Below are 27,155 nucleotides of genomic sequence, written 5' to 3' on the forward strand. Positions count from 1 at the left end.
ATTAATTTTTTGTCGTTCTTCAACTTCCTTTAATAGCGCCTTCATTGTTTCATGTAGCTCTAATAAATGATTTGTCAAATCTTTTGCCACAGGATTATTCACTTTTAAAAAGTTAAAAGTATCAAGTTGTGGATGATAATTATTATTGGTAAAGAAAGGTATTTATTGAATATAAGAATGTACAAAATTATTGTATACAAACTTTGCCAATGTTAAAAGAGTTGTCAAATCAACTTAATGATAGTTGATGGTATACCTCAAGTATTGCTCTACAACTTGATTCACTCATTTTGTTTACCCATCAGTTTGTAAACGAAAAGCCAAAGAGAACTTTATATCTACCTTTAAATTTTTAAAAAGGATTCTTCAAAATCTCGATATTAATTGAGTCCCTCTATCTGATATAATATCTTTAGGCAATCCATGATAGTAATAGATATTGTTAAGAAAAAGCTTAGCTATTTCTTCACTTATGATAGATTTTGTACATGGTACAATTGTCCCATCTTGGTTAAATAATCTACTATGACAAATATAAAATCATATAAATCTGAGACTGGAAGATCCATTATAAAATCTATAGAAACAAAAGACCACAATTGTTATTGAATATGTAAAAGCTAAAGAAGTCTATAAGATCAATGGCATGGAGTTTTGAATCTTAAAGAAATATCATATGATTGTACAAAGTCTTTGACTATCATCCACATTTGATACTACCAAAAATCTCTTTATATTACCTCTAACGTCTTGTTGTATTCAAAATGTTTGATTGTTGGAAAGTCATGATGAATTTGAAGAACATGTAATTGTGTTTTATCTTCTGGAATGTATAATTGTCCCTTAAAATAGAATAGGTTATTCTTAAGCTTAAACTTGGAAATATCATAAGACTTAGAAGAATTATTCTTGATATCATGAATAAGAGGATCAAAGGACATATTTGATTGATTTTGCTTGATAAAGGTTGAATCAATAGTAAATATTCATTTTATTGTTGAAAGATGAAAATGTTTCGGCTTTAAGAAAATCATTCTTTGTTATTCAAAAGATGCATCTCTTTCTTTTGATGTAAGATAAGAACCTCTAGGTAGGGCATCTGATAAATCTTTTTGATTTCTAAATTGATAAGTGATCTTGAAATCAAATCTTAATAAAGATATGCTTCAATGAGCTTATCGGCAATTTAAAATATGTGCTAACATGAAATACATGAGATTCTTGTAATCTGTATATACAATGACTTGATTTGAGGCACTTTCTAAATAATGGTACTATTCTTGAAATGAATCCACAATTACAAAGAACTCTTTATCGTGGATCACATAATTAATCTCAGTTGTTAAAAAAATTCTAGAATAAAAAGCTAATAGATGGAGTTTATCATTTGCTCCCATTTGTGATAATATTGCACCCAAGGCAAAGTCTGATGCATCTATTTTCATAAAAAAATGCCTTCAAAAAGTTGACACAATATAAGATTGGTACAAAAATAAACTCCTTTTTTGAAGCATCAAATAATACTTTGGCTTCTTTATTCCACTTAAATTTGTCTTTACAAATCAAACGTGTAAGTAAAGTTGCAACTTGTAAAATATTCTTGATGAAGATCTGATAGTAATTGGCAAAGTCCAAAAAACATTGTACTTTTTTTATTATTCTTAGAATCTTTTAATTCATGATAGACTAGACCTTCTTTGGATCCATCATTAGCCCTTTATTAGAATTGATATATCCTAGAAACTCAACTTGAGTAGTATAGAATATATACTTTTCTAACTTGGTATATAATCCTAAATCTCTAAGTTTTTTTAACACACGACAAACATAAATATTATGATCTTCTATATTCTTAGAATAGATTAAGATATTGTTCAAATAAAAAATGACAAAATTATCAAGAAACTCAAAAAAAACATCATTCATTAAATGTTAAAAAATAGCTGATGCATTTGTGAGTCCAAAAGACATGACATTATATTCAAAATACATATACCTAATTTGAAATATATTTTTTTTATTCATCTCTTTTTTTAATGCATGCCAAATTATTTGCTCCTCATAGATCTATTTTTGTATAGATCTTTGCTTAAAAGAATTGATCAAGAAGTTTTGAAATCAAAGGTAGAAGATACTTATTCTTAATGGTGATCTTCTTGAATCCTTGATAGTCGATACTTATCTGCAAAGATCCATCTTTTTTCTTCACAAATAAGATAGAAGCCTCGGTTGGAGATTTAAAATGACATGTGAAATTGTTAGCAAAGTTTTCATTAATATATTCCTTGACTACAACCAACTCATTTTTTGATAGACTATAGATTGGTCCAAATGGTGGTTGAGCTTCTTCATAAAGATTGATGGAACAATCATAACATTGATGCTCTAGAAGAATATCTATGATCTAGCTTTCAAAAACGTCATAGAAATCTTAATATTGGCTAGGAATACCACTTGACGTCTTTTTGCCATTGGAAATGGGCATGGCATATAAAGCAAAAGATAACCCTTCTTTTGCAACATGCATAAAAGCTCTTGCACCTATTACTAAGGATTTGGATATACTAGACTTATGTATTTTTACTTGACTAATGGAATTTTGGATTAAATTATAAAAAAAATTAAGGTTATGAAAAATCCATTATCTCTAAACATTATACTTTTCTAATGAAGATAATTCTAAAATAATTAGATTTAATAGAGATCTTATTATGTTAAATATTACTATACTATTATAATCTTTAATTACTACATCTAAAAGAACAATCTAATGCATAACAACTTTAAAAAATAGTAAATGACCATCTATGATTTTTACATGTATAGATTTAGTTTTTTTGATTAATGATATCTCTTGTTTTTTAACAAAATCTTTATCTATAAAATAGGCTAAGGCTCGTAAATCTAATAAAGTAAAGACTTTGTAATTTTTTGGTCCTAAATAAACTTCTTTTGTAAAACAAGGTGAGGGATGTGAAAAGAAAATAAGTCCTTTACTAGATATTATACAAGATTCTAACTGCACAATTCCTATTGTAGCTAGAGAAACTCGTTTTCCGATACATCATCTTCTTTGGCAATCATGCTTCTCATTTTGTGGTTGTGTTGTTTTTTTAGAAAATATTAAGGAGTATGTTTAGCTTCTCTACAATATAAGCATAAGCCTTCTTGATGTTGTTGAGTCTTTTTCTGCTTTAAAAGGAATTTAAAACATATTGTATTAGTTTGTATTAATTCTAGCCTTGATGAATAAGTTTTTGAAAACTAAGGAGTTGCTGTCATTATTTGATTTGTGCCTCTCTAGCCAAATCTTTATTCTTAATGTCTTTTAAATAATCTATTGTTGTATACAATGGCTTGAGTAATAAATTATTTCAAAGATTTTTATTTTTGGCATTATCAATAATAAATCTTTGATATTATCTTTCAATCCATATCAAAATTGATTGATAAGGGCTTTGTCACTCATGTCGACATCTCAAGTGAGGTTTTAAAAATCAACAACATATATGATGACTAACCATGATTCTTAGAATAAGGATAAGAACTTAGTCTTTGCTACTCTTTCTTAATCACTTTTTCTAAATGTAGCTATAAACATTTGTAGGAATGAATTCAAATCATGAAGGAGTCATGAATCTTTTTTTATTAAGGATGCAAACTTAGAAGAAGCACTTCTTGATAGAAGTACACCTATAAATTCGACTTGAGTAAATCTATTTAGATATAAAAAATGATGCAGACTTAGATAGAACTTGACTTATTGCAAAAATCTTTGAAATTTTGATCTTGTTCCATCAAACTTCTCAGGCATACTAATCATTGTCCTTGTTATATTTGTAGAAGCAATTCTTCCTAGATTTAATTGCAAGGCTAATCTACTTACTTCTTTTAACTACATAACTTCTTGTAGTAAACTCTAAACTTCTTCCATAGGCATAGGCATAGTACTTTCATAATTCATATTAGAAATACATAAAATTTCCACTCTTAGAATGTCAACAAGTTCATAAAGATCTCCAATAATTATAAATCTATTTTTATTTTTACTAAAAATAATATCCATAATCTTTCCTTCTATAGACAATTCAAAAAAATTCAAAAAGTTAAATTAGAGGAAGGTAATTTGCAACCTCTAATATCAAATGAAAATTTCCACAAAGAAGGTTAATCCACTCTTTTTAAAGAAAAGATCAGTGTTAGAAAATAAGATTTTTTGTTTAAAGGTGGATAGTCTGTAATTTTCAAAATACAACAATAGAAGTGGGATAATCTATTCACTTCTAAAAAAAGACATAAATAATAAGTTAGCACTCTTGTCAAATTGCCAAGGACATGAATCTCGAAGAAAGAAATCCTCAATATACTCTTATAACACTGAAAAGAACTAGAAAGTCACTCAAAGATGATATATTATTAAACTAGAATGGCCATTGTCAAAGAGAAGAAGACTAAAAAATCTTGAAATAAGACTAAGGACTAGAAAGGCATTGACAAGAATGAAGAAGGCTTCACTCTTGCCTCCACATATACTCTTAACTAGGAACTACTTGGCAATGTCCTATAGGACCTCTAAAATGTATTGACTTTATAAGATACATATCTTAACTTGCAAGGTAAGTTTTCTATATGTGTGCCACATAGTTACCTTGTTTTGCAAACTATAAACATGTGATTAACTTGTTGACCAAGTTTCTAATCTATGAATAAACTACAAACATATGTAAAGTCAAAGAAACATCTATAAAGCTTCTAAGAAGCTTTTCTAAAAGGTATTATAAAATTATCCACTTTTATCTACTTTTACCTGCTTCTACCTAATCATATAGGTATTTACTAAAATACATGTGTATATCCATGACACTCATAAATAAAGTTACATTAAAAAAATGAAGCATTCTAATTTTTTATAGTTTAAATTTTTTCTAATTATTTATAATTTATTTATTTTTTAATTTATTTTTTTGAATTTCACTCTTGTTCTTATTAAAATATACTTATGTATTGTCTTCACAAAAACAAAGCTTGTTAATTTAAGATTTTATTAAATCTATCAATTTTAAATTTATTTTTTAAATCAATTGATAACTAAAAATTATCTTATAAACTTGATCAATTGATAACTAAAAACTATCTTATAAAATTGCACACTATGACCAATAGTTCAAATTGCAAACAATTCAATAGCTGATAATAATAAAAAAAAATCTACATGAAAAGGCCACATAAAGATAGGAATCTCAATGTTATTCTTGTATTATAATGTTTCTATGGGTTTGGTACCTTCAAAGTCACATTTTGAGAGGACAACTTAAAAAGCCCCAAATTAAAATAAAGCACCCATATGTTCCATTTTTTGTTTATTTGATTATTTATAAAGTAATCTTTCCATCATACCATGCAACTCGTTCATTCATCAAGTAACCCTAGATTTGGCACCCAAACAAAGCAGCCCCAAAATAGTGTGAAGGGGATTTCTTCAGAAAGGCACTGTTTACAAAGTGTGTGTAGCACGGAGTGGCCAATGAGCACATGTTTATCTTCCTCTTGCTCGAGTTGTTCAAAACGCTCGGGAACGAGTTCCCCACTGAGATAGAGGAAAGGTAGTGTTTCACCGCGCCCTCTTTTAAATTTGAAAGAGGGTTCCAGAAGATCGGTGCTAACTTTCCCGGTAAGTTGGCAAGAAGCCGGAGGAGAGGGCTTCGTAGTCAAACATGGCTTCGTCTGATTCTTCTTCTTTTTATTCGCGTAGCTTGTTGTAGCTGCTCCCTTCTTCCTTCTCTCTCGTCCTCGTCGTTTTCTCGTAGCATTCGGAAACAACAAGCAACCATGGTTTCTAAACGCGGAGCAGCCAGCACGATGACATGCTTGCTCTGCAAAGTCCTCCACTCGCCACGAATTTTCTGTCATTGCTTCTATGTTTGGATTTTTGAAAGCGGAAAGCGAGCGCGTTCTCGGGATGCAAACCGATAGAAATGAATCAGGGAAGGGATAACTTATGTGTTGAAGAAGCTCTCTCGGCAGTTTTCATGCAAGGGAGAGAGCTGAGTGGCCGACATCTTGGTTATGCCTTCCAGAAATTCCTTCCGTGGCCCTACATCGCGTGGCGCGAAGGTTCTTGAGCTGAAAGATCTGGTGACGGGCATGAGTGGAACTTCAACGCCTCATGCCTCATCAGCGCCACAACGACTGTGGCAATATCCACTCCGCAAAAGGTAATCTCACTATTAGTTCCAAAGCGTAGTGAAATTGCTGAAAATTACTATTGTAGATAAGCCAAGAGCGCAATCCACAACCTGGTAGGGAAGGCACTCTCTCGATCCTGCCAATCAACGTGGAGTACGTGCTACAGCTCCTCCCTTAATTGTTTTGCGTCGAACATCCCGAACCAGAAAGTGGTAAAGAATGTGACCTTTGCGGAGGTCGGGGGCTTCGGAAAAGCCATGTGTGCAGCGTGGTGGACATCATGGCGTGCGGGACTTGAAATCGCAGCCCCGGGGGGAATTTGTGTATTACTGATGGAATTTCGTTCTCGATTGAAAAGAAAAAAGAAAAAGAAAAAAGAGAAAAAGAAGAAGAAGAAGAAGAAGAAGAAGCAGAAGAATTAAGTATTTAAAGAAGAAGAAGAAGAAGCAGAAGAATTAAGTATTAAAAGAAGAAGAAGAAGAAGCAGAAGAATTAAGTATAAAAAGAAGAAGAAGAAGAAGCAGAAGAATTAAGTATAAAAAGAAGAAGAAGAAGAAGAAAATAATTGATTCGGTTGTAAAGGTGGAATCTATGGTGGTTTTGTGCGCCTGGGAAAGTCTTAACTGATCAATTTGAATTCAGACATTCGGTCTGTGATAAATACCGGCGGGGCTCTGGTGCGGTGGTTATCGGCCCAATTTGAGAAGGTGGATGTTGCAGCATGAATGTTCATGCACCAGATAAGAACCGCGTGGGAACAGAAGTGTACAGTAGGTTACAGGGAGAGAGGTGTGCTATAGCGGCGCCGCTTTGCTACTTTAACCGAGTCCTGTCTCCACCCTTTCTTCCGCTTCTGTGACTACTTCTGCTGCCCTCCCTCGTCTGAGGCAGTCTTTGGTGGCAGGGGATCGGCGGTGGTGCCCCGAAGGCGGAGCATGTCCGTAGGGTGATTGCGATCATCGGCTCACTTGGTGTTGCTGCGCTCTCTGTCTGTGTGGTCTGGAACTCCAGAGACTGTCTGTGAGTCTCTACTCACATTCTTTGAGTTCCCCTTTTTGTTTTCTCTCTTTTCTGTTGGCGCTCGGGGGATTTCCAGCTTTCGATCATTCATTCACGCCCCGGGACGACAGAACGGGAGAGAGAGCGAGGGAGAGAGAAAGAAAGAGAGATTGGAAAAAAGATGGTGGGGTTGTGGTGATGGTATTCCAATCGGGATTAGTGTGGGCAGCGTTTGGAGCGTTTGAGTATCCAGTATATTTCTTGCCAGGATTGCATGCTTCGGGATCTATTGAGTTGCATGGACCGCAGAACGTCGATGAAATATGTTGGCATGCTGGGATTGAGGGAGCCCTGCGTGTCAAGATTGGATCCAGTCGTCCTTGAGAGTGAAAAAAGTAGATGTTTGAATTGCTTTATGGCAGGAGTACCGTTTCATATTCCTTGCGACTGAGTGGACGGTGTGATTGATCAGTTCTCCTGAACCTGGCCGAATTTGAGTACTGGAGTGCGTATAATAGGGACTATCAAATTAGTTGTGCCATTTTATCAGATGTCCCGCGACTTTTGTGTTAAAATCCTACCTCTCTCTCTGTCTTTCTCTCTCTGCCCCCTGGTACCCCCCCCCCCCCCCCGAGTTGTGGTTGGCGTTGTCTCTCCTTACTTGCCGTGTCCTTTTTGCACTCTGAATACTCGATTGGTTGGCTTCGTGAATTCCTCTGAGGCGCTTGGTCTTTTAATTAGGGATTTTCATGATCCTGTAACTGTAGGTAAAGATGCAAGCGTGTTGGTGTTGTCTGGACAGTCGGAACTTGACAGCATTGAATCGGCATTGTATCCTAGTTTGACGGGGTGTCCTTAGTGTATTACCTGTTTAGTTTATCGGAATAATCAGTGGAGTTCAAATCTCTTAATACCAATTCTCTTTCGTTCTCGTGTGTCCGATTTGACTTCAGCATTGTGCGAGGTGTTGGAAGATCAACGCACTTTGGAATGTTTTATTTTTTTTACGGGTTTTGTCCCATCATAATAACAGGACAGATTAAATCCTCCATTTGTACAGAAACGTAGTCACTGTGTCAGTTGTCTTGCATGAGCCTATCTGCAGTCGTTGTGTGAACTGTAGTGTAGTTTTCATTTTCACTGCAGTACATGAGTGCGCGACAGAGCTTCCAGTTGTGAGCGAAACCGAATTTTACTTTTGATTGTAAACTATACGAATTTGTTTGGCAGCAGACTGTCAGTTAGGGTTGACACGCAGCCGCTCCTAGATTAATTCTTTTGTAGACCACTTCATTGAGAGTGTCTGAGTTTGAGTACGTAGAAATCAGGCGTCGCGAATTTTGTGTGGATGTAAACTGATATTATAATTTATGAACGCGTGTGTTCGAATCCGTCAAAGAAGAAGAGAAATTCAAAGAAATTCCTTGGGGGTGTGTTCAAAATGATGATTATTTCAATTATGAATCACTGAAAAGTCGTTTTGTTAACATGTTTTCGCTTCCATCCTGCTTGTGTCCAGCGTCTATGTCCCAATGGTTTGTAATATTATGTTTAGTAGAGATTCAATGTAATGTAGCTCTTGAGATTCATTTGGCGACTTAATTGAACATGAACTAATTGACACGGTCGCCGATCAGATGACTTCTACAAAGAAATTGGATCCGTCGGCACCAAATTCATAGATTCATGTCGCGTCACTCGTCCGGTGCAATTTCATCTATCAATACAGTACGAAAAACTTCGAAAATGGATCGGTGGTGCTGTGTGGGGTGATTAAGTGCAAGTGATTTCCCGGTAATATTAGAGTGGAGCACACGACCATGCGAATGCTTAGAGTGTGCTATATATAAATTTTAGAGGCTTCCCGCTTTTCAATAGGCAGGGGTTGGACGGAGTGTTACTTGTGGGTCAAGTTTGAAAGGTTGATTCTCTTTTGAATGGTGTTAAGGTCAGTTATGTGCACTAAGATTTATGATTTCATTCCATGGTAATATTTTTTCCAATTTTGCACAACTGAGACATGAGCTGTGAAGAGCGACTGTTGGTCCGAATAAAGATTTAGCAGATTCCCATGTCATCTTTTTAACAATCGTCTTTTAGTGTAGGTCAATTCCACTGAAATGTACCCTGGTTAATCCCTTTTTGTATGCAAGATCTTAGAGAGTATAGTGCTGTATTGTTGATTTGAGTTTGCCTGAACTTTTTGCCCACTGTTTTTCGCTCTGAATCGTCTTGTTTAAACAAGTCTTGCTTAATTTCTGCTCGCAGGGGCCTTTTCCTGGTAGAATCAGTGCTCGGTAGCAGCCGATACTCTTATAAGGGAAGGTACAATGAAGATGGAGGAGTCCGTTAAGGAGACTCCTAAGGAGATCTTTCTGAAGGATTACAAGGCACCCCATTATGCTTTCGAAAAGGTGAAGCTGGATATCTTGATTTTCCTCTTTCGTTTCTGTGCTCGATAGTGTTCGTTAGGGCTGATCGAATAGTTTGCGAAAGCTATGCCTTCATATAGGTGCGCATGTTTACCTTATTACCAGGAAGATAATGCCATCGTGAGCTAAAATATCATCGATGAAGCCAAATCAATTGTGCGAGAGCTGCTATAGGCATATGAGTTGTATGTGTTGTTATAACTAGGGGTCGTGCCACCATTCTGCAGGTAAATTTAAAGTTTGTGTTGGGAGAAGAGAAGACTCTAGTGACGTCCAACATACGTGTCCTTCCCAGGTCTTCTGGTAATAATCTCACATACAGGGACATCTCAAGCAGGCAAATATTGATTTCCAAGGTTTTGTTGTGTTCATCTTTCGTAAAAGCAGTTTTTTTGTGCATATTTACTGAGAAGATGAAACTGTTTTTCTTGATATTGTAGTAGTTCAGTGGCTTGATTTTTTTGTTCATTCACAACTGGCGATTTATCAGTAGAGTTTGGATGTCCCTCTGTTATAAGTACTACCACGCTTGACGTTTGACACTCCATTGTTTGTCCCTGTTTACAGACGGTGCACCATTGATACTCGATGGAGAGAGGTTGAACTTGGTTACTCTAAATATCAATGGTTCGCCTGTCCCGGTATGTTGTTTTGGTGTCCTACATATTGTTTTCTGACTGTGCAGTATTCAGTCTAGTTTATTGTACTTTTTGGCCGTGTGCTCTCTCTCCCGCGCGTGCTGGTTGAATGACCTCATTGTAGTCTGAGATCTGGGTTCCTCTGTCGGTCGGCTCTTCTATCGTGTCTGTTCTCTACTTACGTTAAAAGCACTTGACGTTATGTCTTGCAGGAGGGTAGTTACAAGTTTAATTCTCGGCAATTGAATATTACATCGTTGCCCACCAGCCCTTTCGACATGGAAATTGTCACGGAAATTGAGCCACAAAATAATACTTCTCTGGAAGGATTGTATAAGTCATCTGGCAATTTCTGCACTCAATGTGAAGCAGAGGGCTTCCGTAAGATCACTTACTTCCAGGTATGACAGATCTTCACTTTAAGATTATATGGTTGTTGGGTATGTCTTGAATAAAAGACATGTATCTATATAGACAGATAGATAACCGATTCTCAGTTTTATCGATGCAGGATCGCCCAGATGTGATGTCTAAGTTCACAACACGTATTGAGGCAGATAAAACTCTTTACCCAGTGTTGTTAAGCAACGGCAACTTGGTTGATGAGGGTGATTTGGCTGTAAGTTTCTCTATCACCATGTATTGCTACAAGAGTGAAAGATTAGTACTAAGTGCCCTACTTATTACACAAATTCATTTCTGCTTGCTTATGAGCTCAAAATAGAATTCAATACTGGAATTAATCGACTTTGTTCCAGCATTCTGATGTGAGATCAGCTGCTTTAAGTTTGAGAATGCGAAACATTTTGGGTAATTAATCATGTGATAACACAGAAAGGCCACAAAGTGCATGTCTCTCTTCGATGATGTGGGACAGTGTAGTCATTAGAAGTTGACGAACATACTGCTGGGTTGCAGGATGGCAAGCATTTCGCAGTGTGGGATGATCCCTGGACAAAGCCTTGCTACTTGTTTGCACTTGTAGCTGGCCAGCTTGTGAGTCGTGATGACTCATTTACCACAATGTCGGGGCGCAAAGTGGCTCTTAGAATCTGGACTCCTCCGCAAGATATTCCTAAGACCGTTCACGCAATGAAATCTTTGCAACTGGCTATGAAGTGGGATGAAGAGGTAGGATTCCTTTGATTATTTATCAAATGATTTTTGGCGTACTGCAACTTCACACCAATTCCTGAGTTCTATGTGAACATGAACATGAGTACAGTAGTCTGGTATTATGTAAGTATGTGACTTGGACTTTGTCTCTTGTAATAGGTTGGATTTTGTACCTGCACGCTGAAGAATTTTTGCCCTTTTGTTCAGTCGTTTGCTCAGAAAACTGGAAATGATGCTGGAATTTGCAGAGATCCACTTAGTTTTGTTATCATCAGTAGACGAGTCAGCTCTAATTTTGTTACATTATCAAGCAGGTATTTGGTTTGGAATATGACCTAGACCTCTTCAACATTGTTGCTGTGCCGGATTTCAACATGTAAGCACTTGCAGTTCGTACTCATTGCCAGCGTCGTGTTGTGGTAGTATCTAAATTTCCAGTGATATGTTAGTAATTCTATGTTGGAAAAGGTAACCAGCGTGAGTGATACATCAATCGCAACTGGCGGTGATTCTTATAAGAATTTTGCATTGATGTGGGAATGGATGATGTGTGACAGGGGTGCTATGGAGAATAAGAGCTTAAATGTGAGTTTGCTTTCTGAATACAAGTGAATTGTGTTGTTTTCGTTCTCCAATTTTATTATTACTTAGGTAGTGTACGCCCAGAATGTCGCATGTGTGTAGAGTACTTCTACCCCCTAACATTACCGATTGTCTACTTGGCTCTGGTGGTATTCATCTCTTGTAGATTGGCACTGAAACAGCTGGGTTGAGTTTTGTATATAGAGGTGATGCTCAGGAAGTTGTGCATTTAAGAGATACATAATCTATCTTTCCTGTGATGTATGCTTGTACAGATTTTTAATTCTAGGTTGGTATTAGCATCTCCTGAGACAGCTACAGATGCAGATTACGCTGCTATTGAGGGAGTTATTGGCCACGAGGTAAATCGTTCTGCCTTGTTTCTGTTTTGCTAACTGGCTACTTAAAGAGTTGAAACCTTGTAAGTTTTTTTGCATCGATTATTTATTTTTGTTTTTGTTTGTTTGTTTGTTTGTTTGTTTGCTTGTTGTTGTTGTTGTTGTTGTTGTTGTTGTTGTTGTTGTTGTTGTTGTTGTTGTTGTTTTTGTTTTTGTTTTTGTTTTATTTTTTATTTTTTATTTTTTGCTTTTTGGTTCCTTTTTAGTTGCTGACATGTCCACTTGGTGTGTTGTCTGCATCCAATCTGTAATGGGCACGCAGTATTTTCACAATTGGACTGGCAACCGGTATGCCTTTTTGATTTTTTCGACATGTCTATTGTCAATTGGTGTAGTTACATTACACCTCATTTTCCTACTGTAGGTCGTGGATCTGTACACATGTATTTGAACTATAATATCATTGTATTGGTATGTTCTGATCCTTTTAACGTTCTGTGAAGCACTTTACGATAGAGTTCTTATAACTTTTCTTTCTGGACTTGGGCAGAGTGACATGTAGGGATTGGTTTCAGCTTAGTTTGAAGGAGGGACTTACTGTTTTCAGAGATCAGGTTAGGACCTCTTACACTCATATTCTTTATTCAAGTTCAAAGCAAACTTGAGTACTGTTCTGTACACTATTTTAAAAGTTAAAATTCTTATAAAAAATTAAAATTGAATTATACAGAGTAAAACTGCACTGAACTATCTCAAAAACCTCACGTAATTGTCGATTTGTCATAATTGCTAGGGGTCCTCTAGTCATTTAGTAGATTCCAATGTCAACTTTTCTCAAACAGCTCTTTGGTTCAGGAATTTTCATCTGATATGGGTAGTCGTGGAGTAAAACGCATTGCTGATGTGGGTCGTTTAAGGACTGCGCAATTTTCTCAGGTTCTACTTTGGCCTAATTTTCTTGGTCTTTGGAATATGTCTGTTTATCAATGCTCGAATTCACTTGATTAGAGTTGCACCTTTCCCTTCGATGGTTAAAGTACATGATAAGATGTGGTTATCTTTTAGTATTTCTTTAAAAGTTTGTTGTATATGGAGTTGTTATTTAACTGTAGTGATTCAGTTTATCGAGAATGTCAATTTAAGGAGCTTGTCTCTGCACCTTCAACAGGATGCTGGTCCAATGGCACATCCAGTACGGCCTCATTCTTACATCAAAATGGATAATTTCTATACAGGTGAGCATTTGAGGTCAACGCATTCACATTTCGGAAATGAAGTCTGTTAATGATTTTCGTTTCTTTGAACATAATTCTAAAGTAGATATCCTTGTGAAGCTATTCTAACTTGCCTTTTGTCGTGACTGGGTTTGCTCTCGCGGAAAATTTTCGCTTCAACACTGCAGTCACTGTAAGTGTTTAGAATCATGCCCTCGACAAATTTTACTTTTCTGGGTTGGTTGGTTGGTTTTACCGGAGCATTTTCATCAGACCTTAGAATGGACATCGAACAATGGCTGTCATTCGCATGTTGTAACTGATGAGGTCATGTCATTTCACAAGGAGATGCAGGTTTTCAGCAAGGTACTGACTAATCGCTTTGTTATTTTCATGATACTTCGGTCGCGGCTATGGCGCTTGATGTACTGCAGGTTTATGAGAAGGTATGGCCTGTGCTATAATTCTCTTTGAGTGTCGTGCAGTTCACACAATCTATATTTAAATTTCCTGCTTCTGAATATTCCCAGTATTAAAATGATAGTTTTTGAGCGCAGGGTGCTGAGGTTGTACGAATGTACCAGACGCTACTAGGAAATGCCGGCTTTAGAAAGGTTTGAATTTATTCGCCTTCAAGACTAGGCATTTGTGTTTGTTGCTCCACATTTCTAGGATGTTTTTAATACTTAGCATTTTCCGTTCTGTACTTCCTATCTTTCGTACGAGATATTAAGATTTCGATATCCACTGAGGTTTCAGGGTATGGACTTGTATTTTCAAAGGCACGACGGTCAGGCTGTCACTTGTGAGGAGTTCCTGGCTGCTATGTTCGATGCCAATAATGTTAAATTCCCGACATTTCCCCTTTGGTAAATCTGGCACTTCACTCTATTGTGATAGAAAAGTTTCTGTCATGTCATTTTATCCCGGTTGCAGTTTGGTCTAGTATCGTAGCAGCTCGTCACCATCATTGTTAGAGATGGTATTACTTTATAAAAATATTATGGCATATTAGATACATATTAAATGATTATCGTTGGTGAGTTGATATGACTGAGTTCTTGTGGATTTCCAGGTACGCCCAAGCGGGAACTCCAACTCTGACTGTGACCACCTCATACGACGCTGGTGCACAAACATTCACCATCAAGTGCAAGTACGTGCTTCTGCGACCACGGTCATATTTTTAATCTTTGATGAAGGTTGTATTATTTCATGAAATCAAAGTCTTAGATTTAGGTGATAAATCTTGAGTTCTAAGGTTTTATAATATAGTATCATTTATTACTCTAGTGAAGGATTTATTAAGTTAAGTTTTTAATTGTGCAGGCAAGAAGTTCCCCCCACCCCAGGACAATTAAAGAAGGAACCAATGCTTCTACCTTTGGCTGTAGGGTTGCTTGATTCACACGGGCACGACATGCGTCTTACTTCTGTGAAAGATGGAACCTCCCTGCACAACTTGACTAGTGTAGATGGTGACTACACGACCACTGCAGTACTGCATGTTGACAAGGTACAGCACAAGCTGAGATTTAACTCCATTATTCTAGGGTATAACAGTCCAGACATTACAGTGTACAGTAGCTTGCTTGTTCCTCACTCAATCGAGCGCTTTCTTTTAAAACTGCAATAGGCGACATTGTAGCTTTCTCACTGTGAATGTTGGGATCGCAGGCTGAGCAAGAATTTACATTTGTGAATATCACGGAGAAGCCAGTTCCGTCACTGCTGCGTAATTTCAGTGCACCAGTTCGCCTTGTGTCTGATGTTACAAACGATGACCTTTTCTTTCTCCTGGCTCATGATTCCGATCAATTCAACAGGTAAGAATTAATAATTTGTCTCTCCTACTCCAGTTTCGTTTTCATTTCAGAATTGTATGTACACACAAACAACCAATTGGCGGTCGGATTCCTCAATTGTGGTTGTAATGAGTGCAGGTGGGAAGCTGGCCAGACTCTAAGTCGCAAGCTTATGCTGGACCTGATCTCTGCGCAGCAGAAAGGAGAGGATCTTAGCGTAGACAGTGCTTTTATTGAAGGCATGCGAAGCACTGTTATGGATTCGTCACTTGACAAGGTATAGAATAAATTTCTGATTACTGTGAATATAACATGTTTAATCTTTACATCCAAAATCAAAACCAAAATCAAAAAACAAAGAAAAAAAACCTTTTGGGCTACGAGTATGGGATTGTCTAACAGAAAAGGATTTAGCAGCATTTTGCTTAAAAGTTCCCTATGTGAGTCCTGTTTCCAGGAATTCGTGGCAAAATGCCTTACATTACCGACAGAAAGTGAGATTGCGGACCTGATGGATGTGGCTGATCCTGATGCCATACATAATGTGAGACGGTTTATCATTATGGAGATTGCTACTAATATGCGCGATGTCCTACTTAAAATGGTATGTGAAACTTTCTTCGAAGGATAATTTAGGTTTTCAACCTTACTGTGGATGTAAAGCATTGTCAAAACACAAGGACAATATATATAATAATGAATGAGGTCTCTATATGAACTCTTGTCCCTGAAAGATTGTTCATATTATTCAACCACAACTCTTGGAAGTCGTAGAAGAGTTAAGTTTGCAGGCAGTGACGTGTCAGGCAGAGGACAAAGATAACAGTCGACCAAAGTGGAAAAAGGAAAAAGAGGTCACTGTACATATCCTGTAGGTGGTGTGGTTTTGGCATGTTATGTGTCAAAGTATTCCGTCACGAAAGCTTCAAAAGATTCCATCGGTAGTTATAGGGTTCTGTGCACTTCCTCCTGCACTTGTGTCTAACTGTCCCCAATATTTCTCAATACTAATTACGATATTCAAGTGTCCATCCCCGAAGCACGTATTAAATATCTCGTTGTTTTGTGTATATTTCCTCTTAATTTGAACCAAGTGTTATCGTTGTTAAAGCGGTTCAGAAAGATCTTTCGACTTAAAAGTTTACGCATTGTAAATTCAGGTGGAGGCAAACAGAAGTTCAGCTACTTACGATCCAAGCCATGTGCACAGGGCACAGCGTGCTTTAAAGAATGTTGCTTTGGGTATGGCACGAAATCGATTATTTTACTAACTTTGTTGTTTCTGTACTATTAACAAAATCAGCCTTTGCAAGTCTGGGAAATATTGTCTTCCAAGAGGTGATGGATACTGATATCTATAGTATATTCGTCATTTATTTGGTACTCGACCTTGAATATTTGGAATAATATATCACCCACGGGAATGAAATCATTGTGAAACTTTTGCATGTTGTGTGCAGGATACTTGGCGATGTTGAACGAACCTGAGATTATAGACCTGGCTGTGAACGAAAACAAGAATGCCACAAACATGACTGATCAAGTATCTGCCTTGGCTGCTATTTGCCAGAATTCTGGTGATGCACGGTCTAAGGCACTGGCAGAGTTCTACGAACAATGGAAGGATGAGACTTTGGTAATTTTTAATTTTTAACTGTAATTATATTGCGGAAACTTTGCATTGGCTTGGCTCAATTTTATTTTAATTTTTTTTTTAAAATGATCCTTGCAAAGTATTTCTAAACAGCTAGTTCAAATTTTATTTGTCTTAATACGACTCGGGGTACCTAACTTACTTGAAATGAACAGGTCATGAACAAATGGCTAGCTTTGCAAGCCATGTCAAATATCCCAGGAAATGTAGAGAATGTGCGGGGTTTGATGGAGCACCCTGCTTTTGACATCCGGAATCCAAACAAGGCATGTCTTGTGGATGTTTTCTTTCTGTTTCTATTAACATAGTCACGAGCCTTCATAATTAATTTCAGTTCAAAATTCTGGTATCTAACTCCTCTTTTTTTGCACAGGTCTATTCCTTGATTGGTGGTTTCTGCGCGTCCGCTGTAAATTTTCATGCTAAAGACGGTTCAGGGTACACGTTTTTGGCTGACGTTGTCCTTCAGTTGGATAAGCTGAATCCCCAGGTTGGTTTTGTAAATCATACCGCCGTTGAATTGGCTTGAATCATTCGAATAGCGCAGTATATTCGAAGCTATTTCTCTACAGCCCTTCTGCAGTTTCTTCATCCTATTCTTGTCTTCTTATTTCGATCGAGTACAAATTATGTGCCTTCAGGGTGACAAGCCATCACATTGTTAGTGACTTAAGTAATGACTTGAGTTCATCCAGATGTTACGTATTTTCAGATATTTGGTCTATTCTTCTAAATTTGGTCCATTACGATGGGTTCAGGTTGCGTCACGCATGGTGTCGGCTTTCTCCAGATGGCGGAGGTTTGATGAAGGCAGGCAGGCATTGGCCAAAGTAAGTTTTTGTTGACTTGAATCAATATGCTCTGATGTAGTTTAGAATTATTAAAACGCGACTCTGTTTGTATGTCTTGCGCGCATCCTTAATATTCAATTTACATTTCTTATTATGTATGTACTCAGTACTCACGATCACTTAAAATGGGGACATTTCCAGGCACAATTGGAGCGGATTACGAGCCAGGATGGTCTGTCAGACAATGTTTTCGAAATTGCCTCAAAGAGTTTGGCGTCGTAAAATGTCGGAATAAATGATCACTTTAACATGATTTTCTTTGTTGAAAAGAGGATTTTCTAATGATCATTTTTTTCTTACGAAGAAACATCAACTTTGTTCTTCTCCATTCATTTGTTTGTATCAAGTGGCACACTTCAAATGCTCCTAATCCGTTAAGGATTTAAACAAAATCCTTGACGTCAAAGATTGTTCAAAGATGTCAGCAAGTGCAGCATCCCTTCTGTAATGTTTTGTCCTTAGGTTATCACCTGCCAAATTAATTGCTCCAACCCCCTCACAAGCATATTCAACTTCAATCCTTTTTAAGGAGCAATTCAGTAGCTGATTTGTCAAAACTAATTTCTACTTTTAGATATTCAATTTTAATCCTTTTTAAGGAGCAATTCATTAGGTGATTTGTCAAGACAAATTTCTACTTTTAGATTGATTTAGAGGTAGTGCTATCAAATACAAATAGTTGCATCTAGATGCATTTCTCTATCATTGGATTTGCAACCAATGAAAAGAAAGCACATTCATCTATAATCATGATAATCTAATCTTCATTGCTGCCATCAACAATGATAGTTGTGGTAATGCTAAATTACAAAACCCTAATTATTTGTTTAAAAGAGGAAGGGATTTGCCATAGGCTTATCTCATTGCCCTGCTCTCTATTGGGAGGAAGATTAGGTTGGCCTTTTCTTCCTTGTTGCCCTCCACTCTCCACATGGCTTCCTTGCCACCTTCATACTTCAATGCAATCATGAAAGTATGTTGCAAAAACTTCTTCAATGATTGTTGCAAAGACTAGTTTTTGGAAGCCTCCTATTGTTTGTATGTGGTCAATGAGAGCTTGAGGCATGCCAATTGTTGTCAAAATCGACTCAAAGAGCTAATGTATAATTAATGTTGTGATTCATAGACCAATAGGAGTAACAATAGGTGTTTTTTTTACAACACCCATGTGCTGATTAGTGAGCTTCCTTTAATAATAATATACATCCTTAGAGGTTGACTGGGTAGTAGTTGATTGCCTTATATCTCATGTATAGAATAGAAGACTTATTTTATAACCCTCATCAATGTTGTTTAATTATCAATTGCATCCGTTTATTCTTATATATTTAGTTTAGGAATTGAGTATAATATATATATATATATATATATATATATGTTTGTTTATTTGAAAAGAAGAGGAGAAGAAAGTTCAATTTTGGACATGTTTGTAAATTAATTTATATATTGTTCATTGGAAGGTGCAAAGTAGGATCTTCTTTTGACATTTTAGGACTATGAATTTGATGTTTTAAATCTTGGATGAAGAATGCATGGATGGTTGTGGGGTCTTTGTCAATTATTAATAATATAGAGATGTAAGATTTTGGGTGGTGTGTGATGGAGAGCAATGAGAGCTTTTTTGTAGACACGAAGGTTAGCTTTGCCATTGATATGTGTGTATGTTGTTCATCAAAAGGTCTTCTGTATTGGATGACATCGCAAAGCTCATCAAGGATCAAGTTGTGTTTTTCAATAGACCATTTTTTTACTTTTACCACAATTGCAATTGAAATCAAATGATCTTGCTATGTGACCAAACTCATTTAAATTAATTATTTTTTAAAATAAAATTCAAATATCACTTAAATAAAATTTGGATGTAAACATTGTTTTGAAATGTTAATAAATGTTAAATAAAAAATGACATTAGATACATCATTTTTACTTTGTTAGAATGAAATCAATTAATAATTAATATCACTTGAAGTAATAACCATCTATAATTTTTCAAATGGCTATATATAATAATTTTTCAAAATAGTTGTGAGAGCATATAGTTGAATTCTACTCTATTTGTATATTATTTGTAAAATTTTTTGAAGAAAAAGCTATTCTTGTGGAACATGTGTAGATATTATGTTTCATTGATATGCAGTTGTTGCAAAAGGGCCTCATTGTTCTTGCTTGTATAGACTCAAATTGTCATGCAAATTGTTGTGTTGATATTTCTGTATACATGTCACTTTTGGTACTATTTTTTACTCCTTATGGTCTTTTCTTTGGGCGACTCGCCTATAGATTTTCCATTATTGTTGAAAGTTCAACCAAACTTTTATGTAGATTTTCTTGTTAGTGAAGAAATAAAACATCAAAAGTTTGACTAACAGTAGCATAAAGTAGACATAAACTATCAAAAGACAATGGAACTATAGGTGCTATTGGAATAAATTAATCAAGAGTATTTACTAAGTAGTATTGATGATGAAAATCACTAATTAATAAAACATCTCCTCTTCTCAATAAAACTTTTATTTAATGCTTACATGATAGAGCTAATGTGTTTGTCATTGTCCTTGTGCACGAGAAATTGGGTTCATCAATTTTTGCTCTTGATTATTTATATTTCTTAAGGACAAGATTAAGAGCATGTAATGAAACATGTTTCATAACATTGGTGAAGAAACCAATATTGTATTGATGAATAATATGGCTTTGTTTTAAGCTTCTTTGAGCCTTCAATTCTCTTGTTGTTTTCTCAAAAAAGTAAAAGAGGAATTTGAACTTCTTTAAGATCTTTGGAAGAAACTTTTAAATAAGATTTCAATACTAAATGTTAACCTTCTACTTGTGATGTGATAACACTTTTGAGATAAAGTAGATTATTTATCCAAGATTTAATATATATTTTTTTGTATAGTATCCAAATATCTTTTAAGTGCTTAATAGCTGCATGAGCAACAATAGGAATGTACTTATTACAAAGATTAAATTATTCCAAATCAAAAAACTCTATAGAACATGCATTAATCTTAGTGGTCCAATCTACAAGGAATGAAGACAATCCTAACTCTAATTTGTGTAAAAAGTATTTTTTGTAATTTGCTGATATATTTTTTATATATATGCCAAATACAAGGTAATATATTTGAAGTAGAAAATATTAATTCAATGACATTTATTAATGCTAAATCCCTCCCAATACTTATGCAAATGGATCAAATTTCTCCATATACTTCCTGAAGTTGGATTAATATCCATGAAAAGAAGGATTCTATTTTCTCTTGAAAAAAAAGCAACACCAATAATAAATGAGGTATTGAAACTTGTCATTCCTATAATATGTAGCATTGGCATCCTAAATCTATTTGTTTTGTATGTGCAATCTACGACAATGGAAAAATGACACCTTTTTGTAAGTTGAATATAGTTGGAATGTGCAAAAAATAAAGAAGTAACTTTATCTTCTTGATCACAACAATAAGTAAAATGGTAATTAGCTATTAGTAAAGTTTTCGTAAGACATATAATAGGTGATTGACTAATAAGTGTAATGCAATATAATTTTTGTCACTCATTGTAAACAATTTGAGCAATGACTTTGCTATTAATATCACTCTTATATAAGGCAACAATATTTTTTTAGTAGGATGCTTGCAACTAGTAATTATAAAGTTAGTTTTTTTTTTTGCTTGTTGTAAATAGCAAGCAAATAGATGGCCTAAAAGAAAAGAAGTAGTTCCATAATTATAAAGAGTATTTCAAACAATCAAATGTCATTGAGTATTATTATGCAAATGATGAGTATGTAACACAAATAGATATCATATACAATAACTTGTACTATTTTGTTTGCAAGTATAATTTTTTTTTATTACAATAAACTTCTCTTTTCTTATACTTATAATCATTGCAATCTTTGTCAAAGTGCCATTTACATATGATATAGCCTTGATTGTGCATAAATTCATCAGTACTACGTTTCATTTCTTCTTTACTTTCAAAATATCTCTGTAATGGTGCACACATATATCCCTCATTTTTTATTATAAAATACAAAAAAATTATAGAATATAAAATTTTCTCTTCTCTATCCACTACACATAATTTGAAAAAGAGTATATACTAGAATAAGATGAAGAAATAAATTCAGTAGACACATAATTATAGGATAAGTAGCAAAATAATAATGGAAAGATGTTATTACTAGCTATTTGAAACTGTTGAGAATCATTGAGAATTATATCTAGAATGATGATTATTTTTATTTGAATATAGATTATAATCTTAATGATGAAAGAGATTTGTACTATTTATGTGTAAAATTGTGATAATGGATGGATCATTTTAGTAAAAATTAAGTTCATTTGCGATCCATTTTAGATATAAAATTATGGCAACTTCACTTTTAACCAAAGATGTTCTAGAATCAGGATTCATTGTAAATATTTTTGGTGCTCCAAATATAAGTATTGTATTTCTTTGTTGATTAATTTGCTTTACCATTCACCTATTTAAATAGGAAGATTAAAATATTATTTTATAAAATTCATCTTAATATTTTAAAATATATAAAAATTTATAATATTAATTTATTATTTAAATATGATAATTTTAAATGTACATTATAAGTAGCATGAAAATTGTAATGTCTTTCAAATGTCAAAACTTAAAATATTGATTGTGTTTTTTGCATCAAATAAAATCTTTCTAGGATTGTAATTATTTCTCTTTTAAAATTTATACAATATAAAAAGTTTTCTTTTAGATATTTGTGCTATATCAAAAAAAAATTTTGTAATTTTTTTATTCAAAAATTCTAAATTTCTTCTAATACTTGCAAAAACAATAAAGAAATAAATCCATCAATGTTATAATTATATTTGTAATAATAAATTTTTTATATAAATCTAAATTAGAGGTATATCTATCTATATATATGTATATGAGATTATTAATTAAAAAGAATAAAATAATAATTAATTAATTCTAATTTAAGCATTAATATTAATATTAATATTATTAAAAGAGAATTTTGATTTTCATAGTATATTTATAAATTTTTAGATTTATTACAAAAAAATATATTTATTATTCTAATAAGCTATATGGTTTTATATTAGAATATATGATTATACTCTTTTTAATAAAATAGATGTAAAACTATTCTTTACAAATGAATAATATAAAAAATTATCTATTATAATTTATTAAATTTATATAAGTCATAAATAATAATAATATAATTACTTAATTAAAAAAAAATTACATAAATTTTATAAAAACATAATACATATAATTATTAATATATTATCAATGTAATATAATTTTATTTTTTATTGCTATCTCTTATTAGATATTACTTGATTATTTATATAATATATTTAGATAAATAATATATTAAAAGAATGCATAATATCACAATAAAATTATTGAAATAAGAATTTTTGATATTGATTTTGGATTATTTTTTTTTATTTTTTATTTTTTAAATTTTGAAGCAATAATTGACATCACAACAAACAATGATGACTTATGTAGAGTGAGTTAAAAGTAACGTTGGCAACACAAAGACAACTTATACTTGTGAAGGAATGGTCCAACAAGTCATAAGCTTTAATATGTTCATGGGCTTGACTAAGAAATGTGATGTGATTGTTTTTCATAACTTACATTGTTAAAATATTTTTTTATGTCCAATTAAATCTTTACTAGATGCAACTTTTCTTTTAAAAATCTACAATAATTATGTGAGGTTATTTATATATACCAAATTACATAAAATTGCACTAGATTAGAAGCTTGTGAAAAAAAATTAAAAAAATTATATTGAAATACTATAATTGCATGTTTTGTATGTAGGAAACTAAATGACTTTGGTCGTAAATCTTAAAAAAAAGATCTTAAACCTATAAAATAAGATGTAATGTCTTTTAGAAAAAATGTTTGTTGGGATTGTCTTTATTTAAAATCTTCTTTAAAAGAACTTATTAAATGGATTCTTACTAAATGGTTTTATAGATCCAATATCAGATTTTAAATATTTTAATATGTGATTTAGTATATTTTTCTTAAAAACTATAATTTGAATTTAGTTGCTAATTTTAAGATTTAGGATTTTATAATTTAATGTTTATAATTTTAAAAGTTAAAGTTTAGAATTTTTTTGTCTACCATTCAAATAGTATAAATAACTTACTCTATTAGTTCTTAATTTGCAAGATATACCAACTTTAATTTAGGCTTTAGGATTTTAAATTTTGTTGTAGAAGAATTTTTTTAGAGCTTTGAAAATACTTTAAAATTAATTTTTAGATTTCTCATTCAAAATAAATCATTGAATTCTTCTAAAATTATATAGATATATAAATATTAAAGGTTTGATTATTTTCAAATTTGACGACTTTCTAAATAGATAGGATTTTGTAAGATTTAATTTGACTTACTTCCTTTTTTAGAGCCTATAAATCCAATGGTGAATTTAGAATGTTTTGTATATTTTTTAAATTTTAAAATATAGAGCCTTTGATCTAATACTTTTTTCAATTGACTTTTTTTTGCTTTGTCTTTTTGAGATTTTGAATTAATCCACCTCTCTATTTGTGATTCTTTTTATTCTAATGGCATGTTTAAAATCTTTAGCAAGTATAGCTTAGAAAATATAAGGTTTTCAAAATTATAAAAGTACCATTTATATATTATGTGAAAAAAATATAAAAAATAAAAAAATTTATATATTTATTTATACTATGACAATGAAATAGATAGCATATATTAAAATATATGTAGCATATAGGTAGCATATAGGTAGCATATAAGGATTATAGAAAATTTTATAGAACAAAGTGGTTGAAATCTTTTTGTACAACTAAAAAGATGGATGTTGGATTTGATCAATTTTAAAATAAATAAGTCAATATTTTAGCCAATTTATGCTATTTCGAAGTTATAGCATATTATTTTGTAAAAAAAATTGTTTTGAAAAAATGACAAGTGAATATTTTTTAATAATAGTAAAAAAAATTATATATAAGATTGAACTAGATGCAAAAAAATTTGAATAATATTTTATAAAAACATAAAAATGATATCATATATTTTTTATAAAAATTATACATAAAATTATAAAAGAAATTCATTACTTGAAAGCTATTTAGAATAAGCAACCTTTAGATAGACTTAATTATATTTTCAAAACTTTTAAATTCTTTTCATAACAAATGTCAAAATCCTTAAATCAAAATTTTTATATCTTGCAAAGTAAGAATTTGTAGAGCAAGTTATATATTTTATTTAAATTATAGACAACAAAAATAAAGAAATAGGTCAAGTCAAATTCAAGCAATAAGAAGATCAAAGAATTAGACATATCATAAAATCTTAAATCCTAAATACTAGACTTTAAAATCCAAAGATTCGTTAAACTATATCATATTGCAATACAAAAGTTAGCAAATGGAATTCATCAAAGAGATTCATATGTATCTTCTATTTTTGTAAAAAATACATTAACTTTTGTTAGACAAGTATTAAGATGGAGGTCAAGTATATAGAGCATCAACTTCAATAAGTAAGGGAATAGAGAAGTACCTAGTAGAAAATAGGAGGATCAACAATTAGTGCAATAATTGTAATAAAGAAGGTACAAATGTCCCATGTAGATTGTAGCACCTTAGATGTAGGTAGGAGAATAAGACTAAAGTCTTATGACTTCTTTAAAAAATCTATATACACTACTTGTAAACCTTGGTGAGAATCAAATCCTTGATCTTTCAAGTAAGTTATTTTTAAGAAAAAACATATTTACTTAATTTTTTTATTTATTACTTCTTTTCTTTAAACCTTCATAATTTAATTATAAAAAATTTAAAAATATAAAATTCTAAAAATATAATTTTATTAGATAAAAATCTAATGAACAAATTATGATTAGTTTTTGAAGTGTGTAATTATTTGATTGTATTTCTATTACTTATTTTAGATTTTTTCTAATTTTTTTCTTATTGATTTCATCTTTTACTTCAAACTACTAATAAAAAGATATTGCTAATTGAGACTATATCATATTTTGGAATAATAGATGAATTTTATCTTTACATTTTGGAGCATTTTCTAAGAGGTGGTACTTCTAATTTTGTGTATGAATATAAATTACTTCTACATGTATTTGATCTTTTTCTTGAATATGTTGAGGATGAAGTTCAAGTTTTTAGTTATCAATTTTAAAACTTCTACCTCTTTTTTTTTTTTTTTTTTTTTTTTTTTTAAAGAATAAGCCATGCTACCTTTGTATTTTAAAACCTACTAAAAAATTCAATTGTTGATTCAATTTCTATAAAGGGTCTCAAGTTTAACGTAATTAATTGTTGTTTTTTTTTTTATTTTTTATTTTAATTTTTTTAAAAAAATCTTCCAATTACTAAAAAAATTAAAATATAAAAATTTCTCAATTTAGAGTTATATTAAATTTTTGGTGAATTTTCAAATGTAAGGGAGTTAACTGATTTTTTTGTTTGGACCATCCAAATTTAAAAAGGCATTTTTAAATGCCTTGTAGTAGATGATTGTGGAATTTTAGTTGTACTATCACCTTAAAGCTTGAATTTTAGTCGAACAAATTTTATACTATTTAGAGCATGTTCTAATTTAAGAAAACATTTGGAGTAAATTGTATGCTACAGCAGTTTAAATCACTTCAGTTTGAAGGCAAATTTCTTGCATCTTGTGAGCTAGATGGCTAAAACAAAAAAAAAAAAAAAAAAAAAAAAAAAGTTGGTAGATGGTTGAGATTGATGCATTTTAAGAAAAAAGAAATCTATAAATTTAAACTCAATTTTATATTTGGCAATCTTTGGAATAAAAAGAAGTTGGTGCCTTTGAGAGGAAATCGGCCTTGATTGGTAAATTCCACTTTATCCATCATTTATTCTGTGAATTTTATTTTTATTCTTATATTTGAATTTTAAATTAAGTAAAATTTAAAATCAAATCTGTAATTTAATTTAATTTTTAATTTTTACTTGTCTTCAATTTTAATTTGATTTATTTTAATATTTTTAAAATTTTATTTAACATAAATTTAATAAATTTTTTACATTCATTATAAATTTTTTATTTTGATTTTAATAAATTAATTAATTTTTCTTTATTGATTTTATGCATCAAATTATAAAAGAGATATGTTACTTGCATGTCATGTACATTATGGGTTTTGCTTTAAAGTTGGATAAAATTTCAGTTGCTATTGTCAAGACAAAACTTTTAGATAATATTTTTCAATATTCTATTTTTAGATTTTATAATTTTCGAATGTCCAAGATTGATTTTGGAAGCAATCTACTAATTACAAAGAACACTATTG

The 27,155-nt window shown here is 32.5% G+C and overlaps 1 protein-coding gene across 1 annotated transcript; it reads left to right on the top strand.

The window, feature by feature from the left end:
• The first annotated feature begins 7,029 nt into the window (after positions 1–7,029).
• LOC112286615 (puromycin-sensitive aminopeptidase) lies at positions 7,030–18,122 on the top strand. The gene is made up of 29 exons (XM_024528653.3): positions 7,030–7,206; positions 9,454–9,599; positions 9,845–9,920; positions 10,185–10,258; positions 10,468–10,656; positions 10,767–10,874; positions 11,174–11,386; positions 11,686–11,747; positions 11,929–11,956; positions 12,229–12,315; positions 12,614–12,639; positions 12,842–12,905; positions 13,147–13,227; positions 13,460–13,526; positions 13,694–13,698; positions 13,940–13,951; positions 14,063–14,119; positions 14,265–14,374; positions 14,581–14,661; positions 14,835–15,021; positions 15,183–15,331; positions 15,449–15,587; positions 15,768–15,914; positions 16,471–16,552; positions 16,771–16,946; positions 17,120–17,230; positions 17,338–17,454; positions 17,723–17,794; positions 17,957–18,122. The coding sequence occupies exons 2-29, from the start codon at positions 9,516–9,518 to the stop codon at positions 18,035–18,037; spliced, it is 2,685 nt and encodes an 894-aa protein (XP_024384421.1). The 5' UTR covers positions 7,030–7,206; positions 9,454–9,515; the 3' UTR covers positions 18,038–18,122.
• The last annotated feature ends 9,033 nt before the right edge of the window (positions 18,123–27,155 follow it).

The sequence above is a fragment of the Physcomitrium patens genome, chromosome 9 (assembly GCF_059467195.1).
Source record: "Physcomitrium patens ecotype Gransden chromosome 9, ASM5946719v1, whole genome shotgun sequence".
NCBI lineage: Eukaryota > Viridiplantae > Streptophyta > Bryopsida > Funariales > Funariaceae > Physcomitrium > Physcomitrium patens.